This window comes from Callorhinus ursinus, unplaced genomic scaffold (genome assembly GCF_003265705.2).
Source record: "Callorhinus ursinus isolate GAN/ISIS: 27379988/994484 unplaced genomic scaffold, GSC_fseal_2.0 scaffold4, whole genome shotgun sequence".
In the NCBI taxonomy this organism is placed as follows: Eukaryota; Metazoa; Chordata; class Mammalia; order Carnivora; family Otariidae; genus Callorhinus; species Callorhinus ursinus.
The window spans coordinates 25,104,345-25,122,133 of NW_027397066.1; the positions used below are offsets into that span (position 1 = coordinate 25,104,345).

Here is a 17,789-nt window from a genome sequence, read left to right on the forward strand (position 1 = left end):
TGGTATTACCCTAAAAAACTTATTAGATAAAATATAGAAATTATTAACTGTTGCTTGTAAAATAGACTATGTGGAAAGACAGGCTCCCTGAACTGCATATTGATGGAGTCTACATGAAAAGGGAAGAAAATGATCCCATATCCAGCGATTGCCCAATTAATTGAGAAGGTATTGAAACTCACTGGAATGTTTCACAGTGAATTAGAAACCAATTCAAATAATGCTAACAGAGGGACGCCTGGGTGGCTCAGTTGGTTAAGCGGCTGCCTTCGGCCCGGGTCATGATTCCAGGGTCCTGGGATAGAGTCCCACATCGGGCTCCTTGCTCAGCAGGGAGCCTGCTTCTCCCTCTCTCCCTCTGCTTGTGCTCTCTCTGTCAAATAAATAAAATCTTTAAAAAAAAATAATGCCAACAGAAAAATAGTCACTCTAAGCAGAATTCTGAAGTGCAGGCTTTTTATGTAATAAATGGTAACTGCATAGATTTGTGAGAAATTATGTATTTTAAGTACACTAGTACTTTTCTCTGATGACTTTAAATAGTGAATCAGTGGTAAATGAAGAATCTATTCTGTGAGATGAATAATCACATCTTATTATTTTATTCATATATTTTCTCTTTTCATATTGACTATGCATGTAGGAAATGAAATAACAAAGAATCTGTTTATTTATTTATTTACCTAGTTATTTATGTGTCTATTTTTTTTTTTTATTTAACGATGGTATTCTATTTCCCAAAACGGAGGAAACATATCTGATAGGCCTTTTCAAAAAATTAGGACACTGAACAATTGCCAATTAAATAGTATGTACTGACCTCTCTCACTGATTCATCATTTCTTGTTTACCTCAGCCATTTCTTTCTGCCACAATTTAAGAGAAAAACACATTCCTTCCCACAAATAATCACTGTACCATATGGGAGCTTCCTACTCATCAAATCTGACTAGTCTATTGAAGTGTGATTATCATTGTTTAAAATGTTGTATGAGTACTGTAAAGTCATTTTTCTGAATAAGTTTATGTTCTTCATATGAAATTTTTGTTACGTTCTGTATGTTCTTTTTTAAAGATTTATTTATTTATTTATTTGAGAGAGAGAGCGCGTGCGTGTGAGCATGTGGGGGGGGCGGGCAGAGGGAGAGAGAGAATCTCAAGCAGACTTATGCTCAGCATGAAGCCTGACATGGGGCTCACTCTCATGACCCTGAGATCATGACTTGAGCTGAAATCAAGAGTCAGATGCTTAACCAACTGATCCATCCAGGTGCCCCACATTCTGTATGTTCTATGTCACATCTTATATGGTCTTAAAATTGGAAGTTCCAACTAGATTGTTTTCTGTGACAAAAGAAACAGAAAATACTTTTGTCTAAATGTTAATTTTAAATTTTATAAGTTGCTATTGTTACTGTTTTCCAAAGTATGCGGTAACTTAATAAGTAGGTTTATTTTTACTTTCCAAAATAATCTAACCTAAATTAAACATGTATGAATTGGCATTCATTTGTCCTGAGGAAGATATATATATATAGTTGCTTGAGTTACTATTAAATTTCAAAGTACCACCAAGTATCAGTATTCAGGAGACTGCAATGGAAGTAACAATGTCTGTCTTCCAAATTCTTGAATCACTTAGGGCTATTCCCACTTTTGGATTTAAAGTTAGCAATTTAGCACATACTCAGGTTTGCAGATATGTGCACTAATGACCTGCAGAAATGTGCCTTGCTGTATATGTGATCTGGAAGGTTCATCTTCGGGTGATAAGGCTCATTTAGCTGATTATGAATATCTAGCAAAGAAATCTGTTACCACGTTTACAGAAACTATAATCCCATTTGTGAATTAAACTAGAGGTGAATTTCATTTGCATTAAAATATACTATTTATTCCATTAATTGGTCCTAAATATATTATTTCTCATTATAGAGAAATAGGAAAAATTGACTTCCATATGAAAAATTGACTCTACTGCTTACATATACCTGCTATATCACCATGGTTGAATGTGCTACATTAAGTGTCCAGGGAGTGGTAAAATTTAGGTCATTACAACTAAGGATTTGTTAATAAATATGGTAGAATGATGGCTAAAGCCAGTCATATTCCTCAATGTGACAGTGCAGGGTACCGAGCAGGTATCTATCTGTTCCCTGGGAGAATTGGATCTAGAGAGTTTCAGTCTTGATAATGACTTATTAACTGTCTGGGCTATTTTGTTTTAGAGAAATTATTCTTTCAGCAAAATGAGACTCACATTTTAATTATCATCTCCAGTGAAAGTGCAGGATGTTTGAAGTTTACTTTGCAACCAGTTTAGGCCGGCTTTGGAATGCCCTCAAAGCAGAAACCAACACCCAAGAGTGAACTCTTACCTCGAAGAAAAACTTTGCTAGATTGAGGTTTTATCAAGTGGGGAGTTGTCAGGAGAAAATATTTGCAATGTCTGTGACAAAGTAGGCACCAGTGAATGATATTTATCAGTCTCCCTGAAGTTTCAGCTTCCCAGAGAAACCTAATTGATTAGAGTGTGGTATCAGTGAAGTCAAGGCCATGACCTAGAGACCGGTTGCCTTTGGGAAAAGAAGATCCTGTGTTTTGAGGTCATAATCTCATCATTTAATCCAGGTATATGATCTTGCTGATGTGAGTGTTTGTCACCAGCAATATTTAATGAAAAAATGCAGATGTTTGTATATGGACCACATAACTCCTGCTAGATTAGAAAGCAGCTCCTCTTGGGAAATGACCCAGAACCTAGCTTTACATTTTGACTCTGCCCCTTTCTGTTTTAGTGTTGGAAGATTATTCAACCTCTCTGAAACTCAGATTCATTCTCTAAAATGGAGGTAATAATTCATATGCTGCCATATGGTTCTTGTGAGAAATAAATGAAGCAACATATGTAAAACCTCTAGCATTATACTTAGCAAGTTTGTAGGTGCTAAATAAATTATACTTATTTTTATTATATTGTTATTTTATTTTTATCATTGTATTATGTCATGCATCAGTTTTATCTTCTTATACTAAGGGTGATGTATATCCTCTTTCTTTACAGAATTTTAAATAATATATACTTTTAAATTTAAACAGATTTTCAATATGAACATGAAAATTTCAGCCAAAACAATGAGTATCAACTTTGTGCCAGTGATGGTGGAGGATACAAAGGAAGACAAATCTGTTCTGGAAAATTTCTTAGTCTATTCAGGAAGGCATACACTACATAATCTGGTGGATGTTGCTGTATTTTACTGTACCTTCTTATGCATTGATCTATAGTATTCATAACATGATCTCAGCTATTCAGAACAATAGAAACACTTAAGTACCCTATGTAAAATAATCAGAAAATGCAAGTGTTATTTTAAACATGAGCTTAGTATAGTGCTTTGAAATAATTTGGCTATAGGAACATGTGATGCATTTCTAACGTGTGCTAGAGTATAGTTGTATTTCACAATAGTGTCTATCTCAACCATTCTCGCACCTACTTTTGCATTATAAATGCTATTTTCCCTGGTTATTTTGCTTCCAAGAGGAGGCAGAACAGCACTTCTCTTTTAGATAACCAGTGGTAAATGTTTGAGGAAGTCATTTTCTGTTCTGCTACCTTGCAGACCATCCCAGGGTGTGGAAAATAAAACCCCCACCCCACTCACACACACACACACACACACACACACACACACACACAAAAGTGTAAGAACAGTGATGCTGGTTGCCCTAAGGCCTGGCTTTGGCACCTCATTAAATGTCACTTTACTCAAATTGAATTTATATGACAAACAAATCTAGCAAACCCATTCAAAGTGAAATTGAGCACATGAAGGGATGGAAGCAATGAAGGTATCTGCTTTGTGCAATGAGCAGATCCCTAATTCAAAACCCTCTTGATGTTTTACTTTTTCCATTTCATCTAATGCACCCTACATAGAATTCTGGCTCATTGTGAAAGGTACTCAAAGGGTCCCATCCAATCTTGTAAGCAAGGATGATTTTCACTATCTAAGCGATAATGAGTTGCAAGGCTTATTGTTTCTTTCCTGAACTCCATGACATAATTCTAAATATTCTAATGACATTTTTTGCCTCTCACTACATCATAAACAACTTCTAGCTAAATCCAGTTATATTTGCATTTTGGACTATAAGTTTGATATGTCTAGAGAGCATTTAATTTACAATTTAGGTATATGGGTTTGAACAATCACTAAATTCCTACTGTGAAATTGGAAACCAAACAAAATATAAAATGCTATTTGTTGAAATTTTTATTTATTTCAATGCAGCTTAATTGCTTTTGTTGATTTGGACTGCTATTCCAATGCTGAACTGATTCTCAATGTGTTTGTTTCTATAGATTTTTTTTTCTCTTGGGCTTTAACCCGCCATGATGATAAAAATAACAAAATTCCATTTTTGTAAATGTTATGAACTATCTTGTACTTTGTGTAGTACAAACCTTATCACTGGAGCAAGGAATGATTTTTTTTTTCCTTTTTAGTCTTACAGATGAATGATTTAGACAGTAATTTAACAAATTAGGTATAGTAAAACCACACTAACTCAGACTAATTGTGTGGAAAATTTTAATGAAGAAGTGAAAAACTTGATAAAGAAGTCTTAAATGAAGTTTTATTTCTTCAAAATATTTATTATATCTTATATAATAGCTAATTAGGTGACATTATACTGAATTTGGACCCTACTTTTTAAAGCAAACATGTGAATTATTTGCAGTTTAAAGGTATCTTTGAACATACATGGACAGCAGCATGCTTTTGAACAGCTAGGCAAACACCTCCCACTTCCTCTCTCTACCCGCTTTTTGTTTGCACCACTAAATTACCTTGCAAACTCCTTTTTAATAGATATTGCAAATATTTAAAGGGCTTGAAGACATGAGGTTGAAAAATCATTTTTCTCATTTGTTACTTCATTCATTCAACAATATTTTACATTATGGCGGACTAAGTCATGATTGAGATTCAATAACTTCAAATATTTTTTCTATCCACACCAAAGTGTTTGTGGAGCTTTTTAAGGTGATTCTAAGGGAACTTCCGGTATAAAGTATTTCTTAACCTACACAATGATCTCCTTTAATTAGTCGTAGAAAATAACTGCTTAATATAAATGTTTTAATAATATCCTTCAAAGTTATTTTGTGGAGATTAGTTGGGTATATTTCTATTTTTTACAGACTTTTAAAGGAGAAGTAAACCTCTATTATTCCTAAATTCCTTAACAGAAGCTATGTGAATTAATAATTTTGTTTTTGATGATAGAGAGTACATATAACCAGGCAAGCAAACTGATTAAAACACATATTAGCTGTTTACCCTTCTGAAATGAGTAGTAAACGTCAATATTATATACACAAATAAAATGGGTTGTATTTACTTTTCTGTAGTGATATCGTGTGAATAGTAGCAAGATTGCTTGTAGTTTTATTTGAGAAATCGTTTCAAATTTTAGCCAATTAGTTCAATATATGTGCTTCTTAGGCAGTAATGGGAAATATCTTTACAGCTTGTAGTACAATCAGCTCTCAGCTCTGTAATACTCTCCTTTACTCGCAACTCCAGAGTACACTGGAAATGTTCTTTCCCCCCAAAGGTATATTTGTAGTTGAACTTTAATAAGAAAATTGAGAAGTTAGGTTTCCCAATTTGTGGTGAGATAAATATACATTTAAAGTGGAGTTTGGTCAAATTGGTTTAACATGTTTCTATTTGCTAACCATAAAAGTAGCCTCAGGGGGGAAAGTCTGCATGACGTAAATCATAAATTGCATTTGAGAAGGGTTTTTTGATTTTGTTTTGTTTTGTTTGGGGATTTATTGGGATCTGTGAAGGAATTTAAAAACCAGTGGAATCTGAGGAGGGTGGTAAATTTATATCTAGCATTTATTCTCTCTGGAGCTCAGTTTATTCATCTGTTAAATATGGTGCCAGGCATTGGATTGAGTTAGGTCTAAGTTTGTCTCTAGTTCTGTTTTATGGTAGAGGAGAAGCAAACAGGGGCAGGAAGATGGAAGGCATCAGATGAAGGTGAAATCAGCTATATATGTGAATGAAGTTTTTAACTCTGTAGGTCACAGTATTTCTGGAGATCAGAATCACCTAAGACACTTATAAAATGCACATTCTTGACTCCTCCCCCAGGACTATTAAATGTCTACCTTGAGATGGAGGTGGGGCTGAAATCTCCATTTTTTACAAATGCCACTTTTTCTCACACTGTAGTAAAGACCCAGAAATGGGTCCTACAGTCAATTTAGTGGATCTTAACCACTAAATTGTTAAATTATTTTTAAATTAAAGAAGAGAATGGAATGAGGTGGAATATGGATATATATATCCATATGCACTGCAAAATGCACTGCATGAAGTAAAGGAAAAATTGTTGTATGATACTTTCCTTTCCTGTGTGTGTGTGTGTGTGTGTGTGTGCTTGTGTGCAGGGTAAGAATGTGAAATGTGTTTCTTACTATTGGTAGTGATCAAAAACAACAAAGAAACTTTGAAAGCCACTACTCCAGGGTTCTCTTACACTATAGATTTTGAAAATGCCTATCTAGAACAATGCAAATTCCCAGACATTCCTATTTCATCCACTTTGAATATAGTGAAACTCACTTTATTAAAGGGAAGGCTTTGGGACGTAGTATTTCAGATTTTACAGTTTCAGATTTTACAAATTATTTTTACTTTGACTTTTCTGACATGTGTATTTTGTACAGATGTAAATTTTTTATTGTTTTCGTTTAAATAATCACCCCTTGCTTAATGCCCCATGCCTTTATTATCCCAGTTCCTTAAAGTTAGATAACAATATGTAGATCCTTCCTGTAAAGCAAATCCCATTTGAGCTTGCTCCCTGTGAGGTAGGATATCTGGCATCTGCTATTGCTTTCAGTTAAGCCTTTCAGCCAGTAGGAAGCAATAGCATGTCTGCCAGGGCAAGGCTTATTCATCGGGTCATTTCCAAGATGTCCTTTTTTGGATTTGCCTCTGCTGTTGACTACATCCTTTGAATTCTGTCTCCTTAACTTCTCCCAGAATCTTTCTAGACTAAAACCCACTTGGCTATGACTCTATACCCTGCTGTCTTTAACCAACTCCTCACCACGTGCATTTGTGTGTGTGTTGGGGAAGGGGGAAGAATGAGGGGGCCATCAATGACTGCAGTTCTTAGTATTGGTTTTTGCCATAACTAAATTTCCTGGTAATGGGTGGCCCTGACTACCTCTTTATTGCTTGCTGTTAGGAGCATCTCAGTGTTAACCATAATAATGGTGATGTTCATAACAACTGTAATACTGATAAAACAAATGTGGCAAGTGTTTTACATGGTTTATATCAGTGATTCTCAAAACTTAATGTGTGTCATAATCATCTAGGTTGTTTGTTTGTTAACCCAAATGACCAGATTCTCTGGTTGTGGGGCAACAGGCTCTTGAGTACTTTTGAGCAATTTCCTCAGTGATTGCCATGCACACAAACATTAGGACTCACTGGATTGTCTAACTTAAATCTCTTGGCTATACTCCGATGTAAGTGTTCCTGATTTTCTCCCACACTGGAGGTTAGGAACTGAGACTTAGAGGAATTAAGAATCTTGCCTTATATCATAGAGCTCAATAATGGTAAAGCCAGCATAAGCAAAGTAGAGATCCAAGAAACACTTCTGAATTGCTATTGAAATGAGAAAGTTTAGGTATCAACTCCCAGTCCAGTGCTATTTCCAGTTGAAGGAAGAACAGGAGAAATAATTATGATTTGAAGAGTTCAATCTCCCTCCTCAAATTTTCCCAATCCTCAGACACACAATTCTTGTGTCTTACACCACTTATGAAAGATTTTCTTCAGGCACCAAGTATTTTAGTTAGGTTAAGACACTGTTACCTGAGAGGAACAACATACCATCTATAAGGCAATACATAAATACTCTGGTTACCATTACCATAGGTATTCACAAATTAGTGCATGGAAATCACAGAACAGAGAAAGGGTAATTTGTCCTAGGTGGCTGATGTAGTATATCAGCAGAATGACTCGAGATATATGGGAGAAAAAGAAAGTGAAAGAAAAAAATGGCATAAGAAATGCTCAAAGGAGGAGAAGGTGGTAAAGACATGGTTTTAGTAATTCTTCATGATGCTGCCTAGCGATGACATTATATCTCAGGATTTCCTAGTCCTAAAGGAAGAATTAATATATAATTATATGGAAATAAAGTTATGGATAGCAATATACATTTGAAACACGATGATGAAAAATAGAGCTATCACCAAGCATACAAGACTTAATTGCTAACTGAGCAGCAAAATAGGTCTTACATATCTCATGATAAGTGTAGAAAACTTCATAAAGATGAATTCTCCTGTATCTCTAATGGCATATTGGTCATTCCCATATTAACTAATAAATAAAACTCCATTAGTCATCTTGTTTCTGAATAAAGCCCTAAGAATGGCTGATTTTAATTACAAATTACTTTCTCTAGAATATAATATAGCTTTTAAAACATAACACCCAAACCATTTTTCCCCAAAGTCAAGAAAGTGAATGATAAGGAGAACTCCTTTTAACTTTTTCTATAATCATTTTTAAAATGTAGGTTATCTACCTCCAAAAGGATTGAGATATTTTATGATAAAACACATAATGAGACTATTAAGATAGAACTAGTACCTCAAAAGCCACATAGAGAGAATAAGAAAATATACCTACCATAGTTAGGCTTATAAATATATGGTAACTGAGCACTGAGATTCCTGGCAGCCAAGGCAAATGGAAAGTAGAATGATTTCCCAGTATTCTTTAGGATCTGAATGAATTGTTAATCCTGCTGGCATAGATACTGAGCCCTATCATAAAATAATTTTGGGATGTAGTCCAAGCATATTTATGCTTTAAGTTTCCCAGGTAATTCAAATATGTAGCAAGAGTAGAGAACAGCTGACCTGTGTAGGACAAGGCAGGAAGGTTTATTGGACTTTAAAAAAAATGACTTAAGCCCATATGGTGAAAGGTGAAGTACCTATCTTTTCCTTTACAAGTGGCTTAAATGTAACAATGAACTACAGGTGATATCCAGTGGAGTTCAAATCTGAAATTACTGAACTTAAGGAAACTGTGAAAAACCCTTATCAGAAGTGGCTGAAATAGTTGACTTTATTCTGCTGAGGACTTGTTTTTGGTGTAGTCCTGGTTTACTTTTAAGTTAGCTCATCTGGAACAAGAACCAGTGCTCTTGTCAATACATGCAGAGGTTTCATTGTCTGTTTATTAACTTCTCGGCATTCTGTCAAGGCCAAGTTATTGCTTGGTGAGTAAGAACCAACCTGTGGATCACTTAGCAACTGTGTCACTATGGACAAGTTACCTCCATGGGCATCAGTTTCCCCATTTACTCCATAGTGTTACTGTGACAATTAAATAAGCTTGGAATGGACACATAATAAGCAATCAAGAAGTGTTAGGGAATTTCAATATGCATTTTTTAAAGATTTATTTATTTTAGAGAAAGTGAGAAAGCGCTCACATGAGAGAGCAAATGAGGGAGGGGCAGAGAGAGAGAGAGAGAGTCTTCAAGCAGACTCCCCCACTGAGTGTGGAACCTGATGTGGGGTTTGATCACATGACCCATGATATCATGACCTGAGCTGAAATCGTGAGTCAGGTGCTGAGCCAACTGAGCCACCCAGGTGCCCCAGTCCCAATCACTATGCATTTTAAGTACACTTTATCAACTAAATCAGTAAGGAGGCTTTGCCTTCTTTCAACATGTTCCAGAAAATGTCTGCTACCAATTACTGTTTACCCCCTAGAAGCGTCTCTCTATTGATCAGTTGTTGCAGTATGTAAGTCTCTTGCTCAGCTGTGTTTTACTTCAGGGTTCTCTGTCAAACTGGGCAAAGACAACATGTGCCATCCCTAGTTAATTCACAATCTTCCCATATAAGTAATGGTCATTAAAAACCTGAAGTTTTAATTTTTTAAAGATTTTATTTATTTACTTGCCAGAGAGAGACCATAAACTGGCAGAGTGGCAGGCAGAGGGAGAGGGCGAAGCAGGCTTCCTGCTGAGCAGAGAGCCTGATGCAGAGCTCTATCCCAGAACCCTGGGATCCTGACATGAGCTGAAGGTGGAGACGCTTAACTGACTGAGCCACCCAAGTTTTTAGAGAGAGAGAGAGAGAGAGAGGTGACAAAACTGTGTTGCTTCTCCCAGAATTTTAGTTAGCACATTATTGTTATTTCTTAATACATAGAATGCATATAATGAGATCCAAGGAGCAGAAGCATTGGTGAGTTAAACACTTTAATATGCTATAATGTATTTTACAAACTATGGGTGCCCAAAGTGTTTTCATTTTGGCCTTCTAAAGTGAAAATTAAGAAATCATTGAAGCAATGTGTACAAAATGGCAATGTATATAAACTTGTGTGGGAGGAAAAAAGTCAGACTTTGAAGAAGAATTAAGGTTAAGAAAAAGCAATAAAAACATTTTATTTTAGATATAGCTCACCAAGTATCTTCCAAATGTGAAATGTAAAAATGCTTTGAAAGCCAAATAGTAGTAGTAATAAAATACGATTGTCCTATAACATTATTGTCTTGTGGACTTGCTTCTTTTTCTCTCCTACTTAAAAATGCCCCTTATCCATAAGCTTAAGAATTCAATTGTATTTTCTCAAGGAAGTGGTAAATGAAATAAGTTGTTCTTGTGGCATGTAATATTAAAATTATATATGGCAAATATTGGACTATTTATGTTACATCCTCAAATTATGGCTAAAAATTAAATTCCTGTATTTCTGACTACTTTCTGTACTATATAAGAATTCCTTTTGAAGCTTCATGTTAGGATCAAGTTGTATCTTCATTTCCCTAAGGAGTCATGAAACACCAACATGCTTATTTATTATTTATTTGGTGAATTATTTCTTTTCTTTCCTCTGAAAAGCTCAAGTTGTTATACAAAGAATTCATCCTCTTAAAAAGTTTCTTTAATACACAAACATGAAATAAAGAGGAAATAAAGAAGGTAGGGGCGCCTGGGTGGCTCAGTTGGTTGGGCGTCTGCCTTCGGCTCAGGTCGTGATCCTGGGGTCCTGGGATCAGGCCCCGCATTGGGTTCCCTGCTTGGCGGAGAGCCTGCTTCTCCCTCCCCCAGCTCATTTATGCGTGCTCTCTCTCTCTCTCTCCCTCTCAAATAAATAAGTAAATAAATAAAAATCTTAAAAAAAGAAAGAAGGTAGCAGATAAGAAGCAATGTCTACAAATACGATAACTACAGTTTGGCACCGGTTAGGATTTATTCACTCTTTCTGTGTGGATTACGTGTTTTCTTACAAGTTCATGGATTTTTTTAATGCCTCTATCAGCTCCCCAAATCTTTGGCCTATACGCACAATTTTGGGCTCAATTCATCATGATCCTTTATAGAACACTCTACAGTGTAGAATCTGTTACACAGATGAAATCAGATCTTCATTGCAATGGAGAGATTATCATTTGAAGTGGTTTTTCCTCAAATGTATAAGTGGACAGAGACCTAGTCTACTTCATTTTTTAATTTGTTTTGTTTGGTATTGGTGTTTTCACTGTATTCAAAGAATAATAGATGCAAAAATAAGGCTAAGAAGATGATTTTAACATGTTTACCCTGACTGAACACCTTCAACATAAAATAGGCAACACAGTATTTTAGTGTTTTATAAAATAAGTATAATTATTAGAATGATGTCTAATTCTCAGTGTCCTATAGGTGGGGTGATCCAGGAATGGAACACCTCGGCACATCTGAGGAGTCTATAACCTCTTTCATAAATGTGAAGCCTAAGCCCAAATGCTTCACTTCTATTTCCTTCCCACCATATGTCAGATTCATGGTTAACTCTCTAAATTTCCTACCACTTCTGTGACAAATTGCCTAAAATTTGGTGGCTTAAAACTATGCTGATTTGTTACTTTATAGTTTTCAAGTTCATAAATCCAAAATGGGCCTCCTTGGGCCAAAAGTCAGGGTGTTGGTAGGTAGTGCTTATTCTGGAAGCACGGGAAGAAAATCTCCCTTCTTTGCCTGTAAGAGCTTCTAGAGGTCACCTGTATGACTTGGCTTGTGGCCCCTGCCTCTCTCTTCAAAACTATCAAAGGTGAGTACGGTTCTCACATGGCATCATTCTCTTCTCCTTTTCTGCCTTTCCTGTCTATTTTTTTAAGAATCTTTGAGATTACATTGGGCCCACCCAGGTAATTCAATATAATCTCCCTATCTTAAGGCCAGTTGATGAGCAATCTTAACTCTATCTGCAATTTTAAATTCCCCTTTGTCTGTCAGGTCACTTCTTCACAGGTTCCAGGGATTAGGAGGTGGACATCAGCAGGGTCCATTTCTCTGCCCACCACACACACTTCCACTGATTTTTCTAGAGTCATTTGACTTGTACTGAAGAATGAAAATTACCATATACTGGCCATTGAATACATTTTTCCTTATGGACACTGGTAGTTTCTCTTTCTACCAAAGTGCAGAGAAGTAAGATAAAACAAGTAAGCTGCCAGGAATGGCAGGAAACAGAAGGTTCCCCTGTATAGCAGAATATTCTGGCTCAAGAGTCAGGTTCCAACTCAGTCTAATAATTAAATGCTTAAGTAACACTTCAGAGCTTTACTCCATTTGTCTGTCTTGACTCCTGTCAGACATTTTAATCCATCCAGACCAATGAAAGCTACTTAAGGGCACAAAATTCCATTCTGTAAAAAAGGAGAAGTAAATGTTTTTAAATGTAAAACATAAGTTTCCTAAACAGATTCACCAGGTGCAGTTTGGGTGAAATGCCTATGGTGGAAAAGGAAAAAAGGAGACAACGATCCAGAGCATCTGTTTGAGTGCCTCTGAAAATGCACATTTTATTTTCATTCACTTCAGTTCAGCGGAATTGAGTTGGGCGCTCCTGAGGCAGGCTTCTCTCTGCGCTTCTAAGCTTCTGTGTATTTTAGGAGGTAGCTGTTGAAAGGCTATTTTTCATCTTTGTTATTGTTGTCTATTTGTTCATTTTTGGTGTTTTAGTAGCTGGAAACCTGGGCAGTTTTCCTGCAGTTCCCCTTGGTTCTTCAGCATTGCTCCCTTGAACTGCTACAGACTAACTCCAACTGCGTGGTATAAGACACAGGTTTATCGACCTCATTCAGCTGCTTCTGGAACTCCATGGGTGTGTAGAGTAGTCATGCAAAGCAACTGAGCGGCATGTGAACTGAGCTTTTGATGATTATCACAATAGCAAAAGAAAAAGAAAAAAAGAAACCTCTGCTTGTATTCTGAGTGCTTTTGCATGATTAATCTATACTTACCCAACTGAGCTTAATGCCTGAATTTGCAGCATGTAGATTTTTCAGCACAGTGGTAGGCACAAAGCAAATGCTTAGTAAGTCTTTGTTGGATTGAATGTCATTGTGAAGATAGCATTTTTCTCATTAGTTGCTTGTCAATATTCTCTTTTCCTAACTAGGACTCCCTCTGCTTTCCCACTTCTCTGTGAGGGTAAACATGGAAATTTACAAGGGACTAGGTAGGGTCTCAAATGAAGTGGGAGGTGTAATCCAATCAAGACCCAGCATGCTTTCACCATCCTATTTCCTACCAACCTTGCTAACCTCTGCTATTGGAATCATACATTTGAGAGATGAGTGAGATCTCACAGACTTTAGCACACAGTAGGAGCTCAACATTTTTAAGCTCCTACTTAAAGGGAGAGGGGCAGAGAGAGAGAGAAAAGGAGAGAAGCAGACTCCCCACTGAGCACAGAGCCCCGTGTGGGGCTCAATCCCAGGACCCTGAGATCGTGACCTGAGCTGAAATCAAGAGTTGGAATCTCAACCAACTGAGCCACTTAGGAGCCCTGGAACTCAACATTTTTATGTGGTTCAGTGAAGAAGGAATCACAAAAGAGGTGGTTTCAGAGGATAGGGAAGAATTAGGCAAATATATTCCATGGAGCTGACATTTCAAGTGAATGTCTCTACTTTTTTCACAAAAATGGTAAGCCTGAGGGAACCATACCGTCTTTGTAACTTTTCATTAAGGTAATTGACTAAAATGTTTGATTGTTATGCATATTTTTGTTCATGATCTTTATTTGATGAGTAAATGCATTCCAAGATGCATTAGTATTTGCCTGCAGTGTTCTAAGGAATTTCTTAATGGGTGAGCAAAGTCTACTTTAAAATCACTGATTTCAACCATTCACTGATCCAACACACCTATTTTCTTACAGTTTCAGAGAATTAAAGAACTGGAAAAGATATTAAATATCATCTGCCATAACTTCTTCGTTTTAAGGTTGAGGATGCTAAAGCTAAAAGATTAGTCTTTTCCCCAGATTTCACACTTAATATTGGAGCCAGTACTTGAATCCAATTCTCCTGATTTCCCAGTTCAGAGTTATTTCCAAAAAGGACAAGAAATATCAATACATCTTAATAAGTGACAATTGAATATAAACTATTTTCAAGGCACTGTCATTGAAACAGAGGTATAATGGATAAAGTGTTTATGAGGACTTGAAACACTAGTTGAAAAGTCCACAGTGACATTTAAAAATATTACTACAACAGAAAAGTTGTATTTTTTACATTTAATTTTTTACATTTGCATATGGTTGAAAAAAATTTTAAGTAACATTTCACAGAGTGGGAAAATTAAATGAAATTCAAATTTCCATTTCCATAAATAAAGTATTATTGGAACATGGCCATACTCATTCATTTATGTGTCTTCAATGGCTCTTTTTGCACTATAACAGCAGAGTTGGGTGGTTGTGCCAGAGACCTATGACCTACAAAGCCTAAAATATTTACTTTCTGACCCTTTACAAAAAAAGTTTGTTAATCCTGGGCTAGGTTTAATAGAAGTCAGCAAATAGAGCAAAAGATAGGTCAAGTAATTGTGTTGGCAATATGGAGGATCCACAATTTGTTTTTTAGAGCATAATATCTATTTTCAGAGTTTCAGAAAAAATGGTTTGCTTGCATTTACTAAGAATTTTAGGCTTTGGCTCTTCTGTTTCCTGATATTTTTCATTATGGGGGAGAAATAAGAGACCCATTTGAATTTTAAGGCTACAGTAGTTCTTGCAGTAAATACTGAAACTCATTATTTTTTTTCATTCTCAAAATCAGAATATAATATGACCCATGTAGGGATGACATGAGGAGAAGTGACAGCATAAGTAAAATAAATAGAACTTTTCCAGTCCATAGTGGCTACTGTTTTAATACCGACGGTCATTGTTCTTTTGCAATATTTAGTATTTTGCAATCTACTGGACTAAGAACTATCAAGTATCATCTGCATTCTTAGTTTTCTGTGGAACAAATAATAATGTCAAACATGAAGTTGCATGCAAGTCAAAAGAAATAAATACAGTTAGCTAACTTCTCTTTCCCTAAATGAGTGTTTTAATTAACTAGTCCAAGTGTTTCAACATGTTTCTTTTTAATATCCTTTCATCTGCTATTGACTTGAAAGAAAGAAAAACCGTTTGAAGTATGGAAAAAACATTGAGATGTGAGCAAAAGAAGATGCCCCTAAAAAGTTTAAAAGACCTGATTAAAGTTTGTTTGAAGGTCCTGCCAGACATACTCCATCTAAAGCACCATGGAATCCGAGATATGTTTGTGCGGTAGCCACTGACGTCAGTTGAAAATGTTTGCAGACTAATCAAGTACCTGTGCCTTTGCAAGAAAAGATCTCACAGTCTTAGATAGATCCTCTTTAAAAATATAATGTAGTGTTCCTTATGAATGCTGCAATGTTCTGCTCCATGACTGTTTCAGTGTTTTATGACTGACAAAGATAGTCATTAGAAGTCTGTTTGATGGACATAACTAAGTGAATTGGAAAAAAAAAAAAAAAGCCTTTTCAGCCCATTCAGAAATAATTGACGTGACTGAGACAGCTGTATGTGAGTTCCAGATAAGGAGACGACTTATGAAGAAGCTATTGAAGCTAAAAAGGAAGGTGCAGATTTAAAGTTCTCAATAAAGTTGTCTTTAAGACACAGAGCAGTATTCAATAAGGAAAGAGATTTAACCTGAAGTTCTTTCCACTGGCATCCGTAGGGTCCTATCCGCTTGCAAATAAAATCCCCATAAATGTGGTGTCACTAGGTTATCAGAAATGAACTCCAAGGGGAAAGTTTCTGCACTCTTACCCCAGTGCTATGTTTTTCCTTTTACTGTATGTAGTGTATATAACAGGATATTCCCAAAGCTCACCTCCATGGTTTTCCCTTTTCTAAAATTGGCCACTATCGGATCAAAGAAAACACTGTTTATTGTGTGGGTTTTAACTTAGAAGATTTGCTAATGTAGATAGAAGGCAAATATTTTTAAATGTGTCTGATTGTGGCACATCATCTGTGCTTTCATGGTATGGTAGTCACCTTTTTAATCAATCTAACAATTAAGAATGAATAAAAATAAAATTTTATTATTATCCATATATTTGTGAATATGCTTGCGGTCTCTGTTGCTTTTCTTAGAAACTACCAATGGGCTTTCTCATGAAGATTTTTTTTAAATAGGTCACACCTAGTAATGTCATATATATTTGGCAGTGATTGTATTCTGAAAACAGAATAGCATATTAATTAGTTTCAAAATTAATTTTCTCAAAGTTTCAGGTTATAAAGAGTACAAGTTCTTTTGTCAATACTTTCAAAAAGATGTGATTTGATAGGTCTTTAAAATTTAAAAAATAATGAATTTGCAAGATAAAATAAAAATGAGGCAGTTATCATACTTACAGTAAAATTTGACATCAGTTTTCTAGATAGTTAAAATTTTTTTTAGAAAATTGCTTCAATCCTCTCTCTTATGAATGTGAAATGTATTGACTTGACCTCCTTTGAACCTTCTGAATAAGAGCAGGATGAAATTTGGTGGTAGTTCATATTTGAAGTAGAAATTGTGATAACATCTCATGGGACCTGTAAGCCTGTTAGACTGCCTAGGTTTAAGTTTATTGTTTGGTAATTTGTATTATCAATTAAGCAGATATAATTTTATAAAAAAGAATAATGAATCAAATGCTCACCATATTTTCCCCTCTTGAATGCTTTACCCCTTGTAATGTCTTTAGATAACAAGCTTTATTCTATAGCCAAAATGTAGTCTAACTCCTTTCCTCATCAAGCAGGCTATCTTTCTCCTAATCCTAAATTTACTGATATATCAGTTTTAGCATCTGTTCATATTTTCCAGAAAAAAAAGTATCGAAAATATTACTGAGCAAATGTATTTATTGAATGTTACATTGCATACCCCACAGCACCTGACTTAAATCTTTATTTGCTGTGTTTTTCCTTCTCAGTCTGTGAGATTAATTTTATATGGAAATGTTAACTGCATTCACACATCTCTTACCAGGGGCTCATGAGCATTTCCAATGAATAGGGGAGAGAAGAAAGAGGCAGCCACTCTGGGCTCCCCACAGCAGGCGAATAGAAGATAGAAGACATCCCCATTAACACTTCTGCCGATTTCCCACGTGAACTGTAGATTTTCAGAATAAAAAGTGAATAAAATTATACAAGAATGGAGAATGCTTATTCTAAGTCTATAGGACTATAAAGCAATGCCAACTCGGATGTACTTAAATCAGCTGGAGCCTGGGATAACAATGAAGATACACTTAATGCCCCAGGAATTGCATATTATCTGGAGTTACCATTGAATATATTTGTAACAACCTCTAAAAT

At 35.7% G+C, this 17,789-nt stretch overlaps 1 protein-coding gene across 8 annotated transcripts in view; it reads left to right on the forward strand.

The window, feature by feature from the left end:
- PCDH7 (protocadherin 7) overlaps nt 1-17,789 on the forward strand; it is a 413,030-nt gene that overhangs the window by 166,586 nt on the left and 228,655 nt on the right. Inside the window, exon 3 of one of the 8 annotated variants that reach the window (XM_073891506.1) lies at nt 3,103-3,243. The exons of 6 other annotated variants lie outside the window; for them this stretch is intronic. In XM_073891506.1, coding sequence (XP_073747607.1) covers nt 3,103-3,243 — 141 coding nt within the window. The remainder of the gene's footprint in view (nt 1-3,102; nt 3,244-17,789) is intronic. One more of the 8 variants, XM_073891507.1, reaches the window with a different exon arrangement.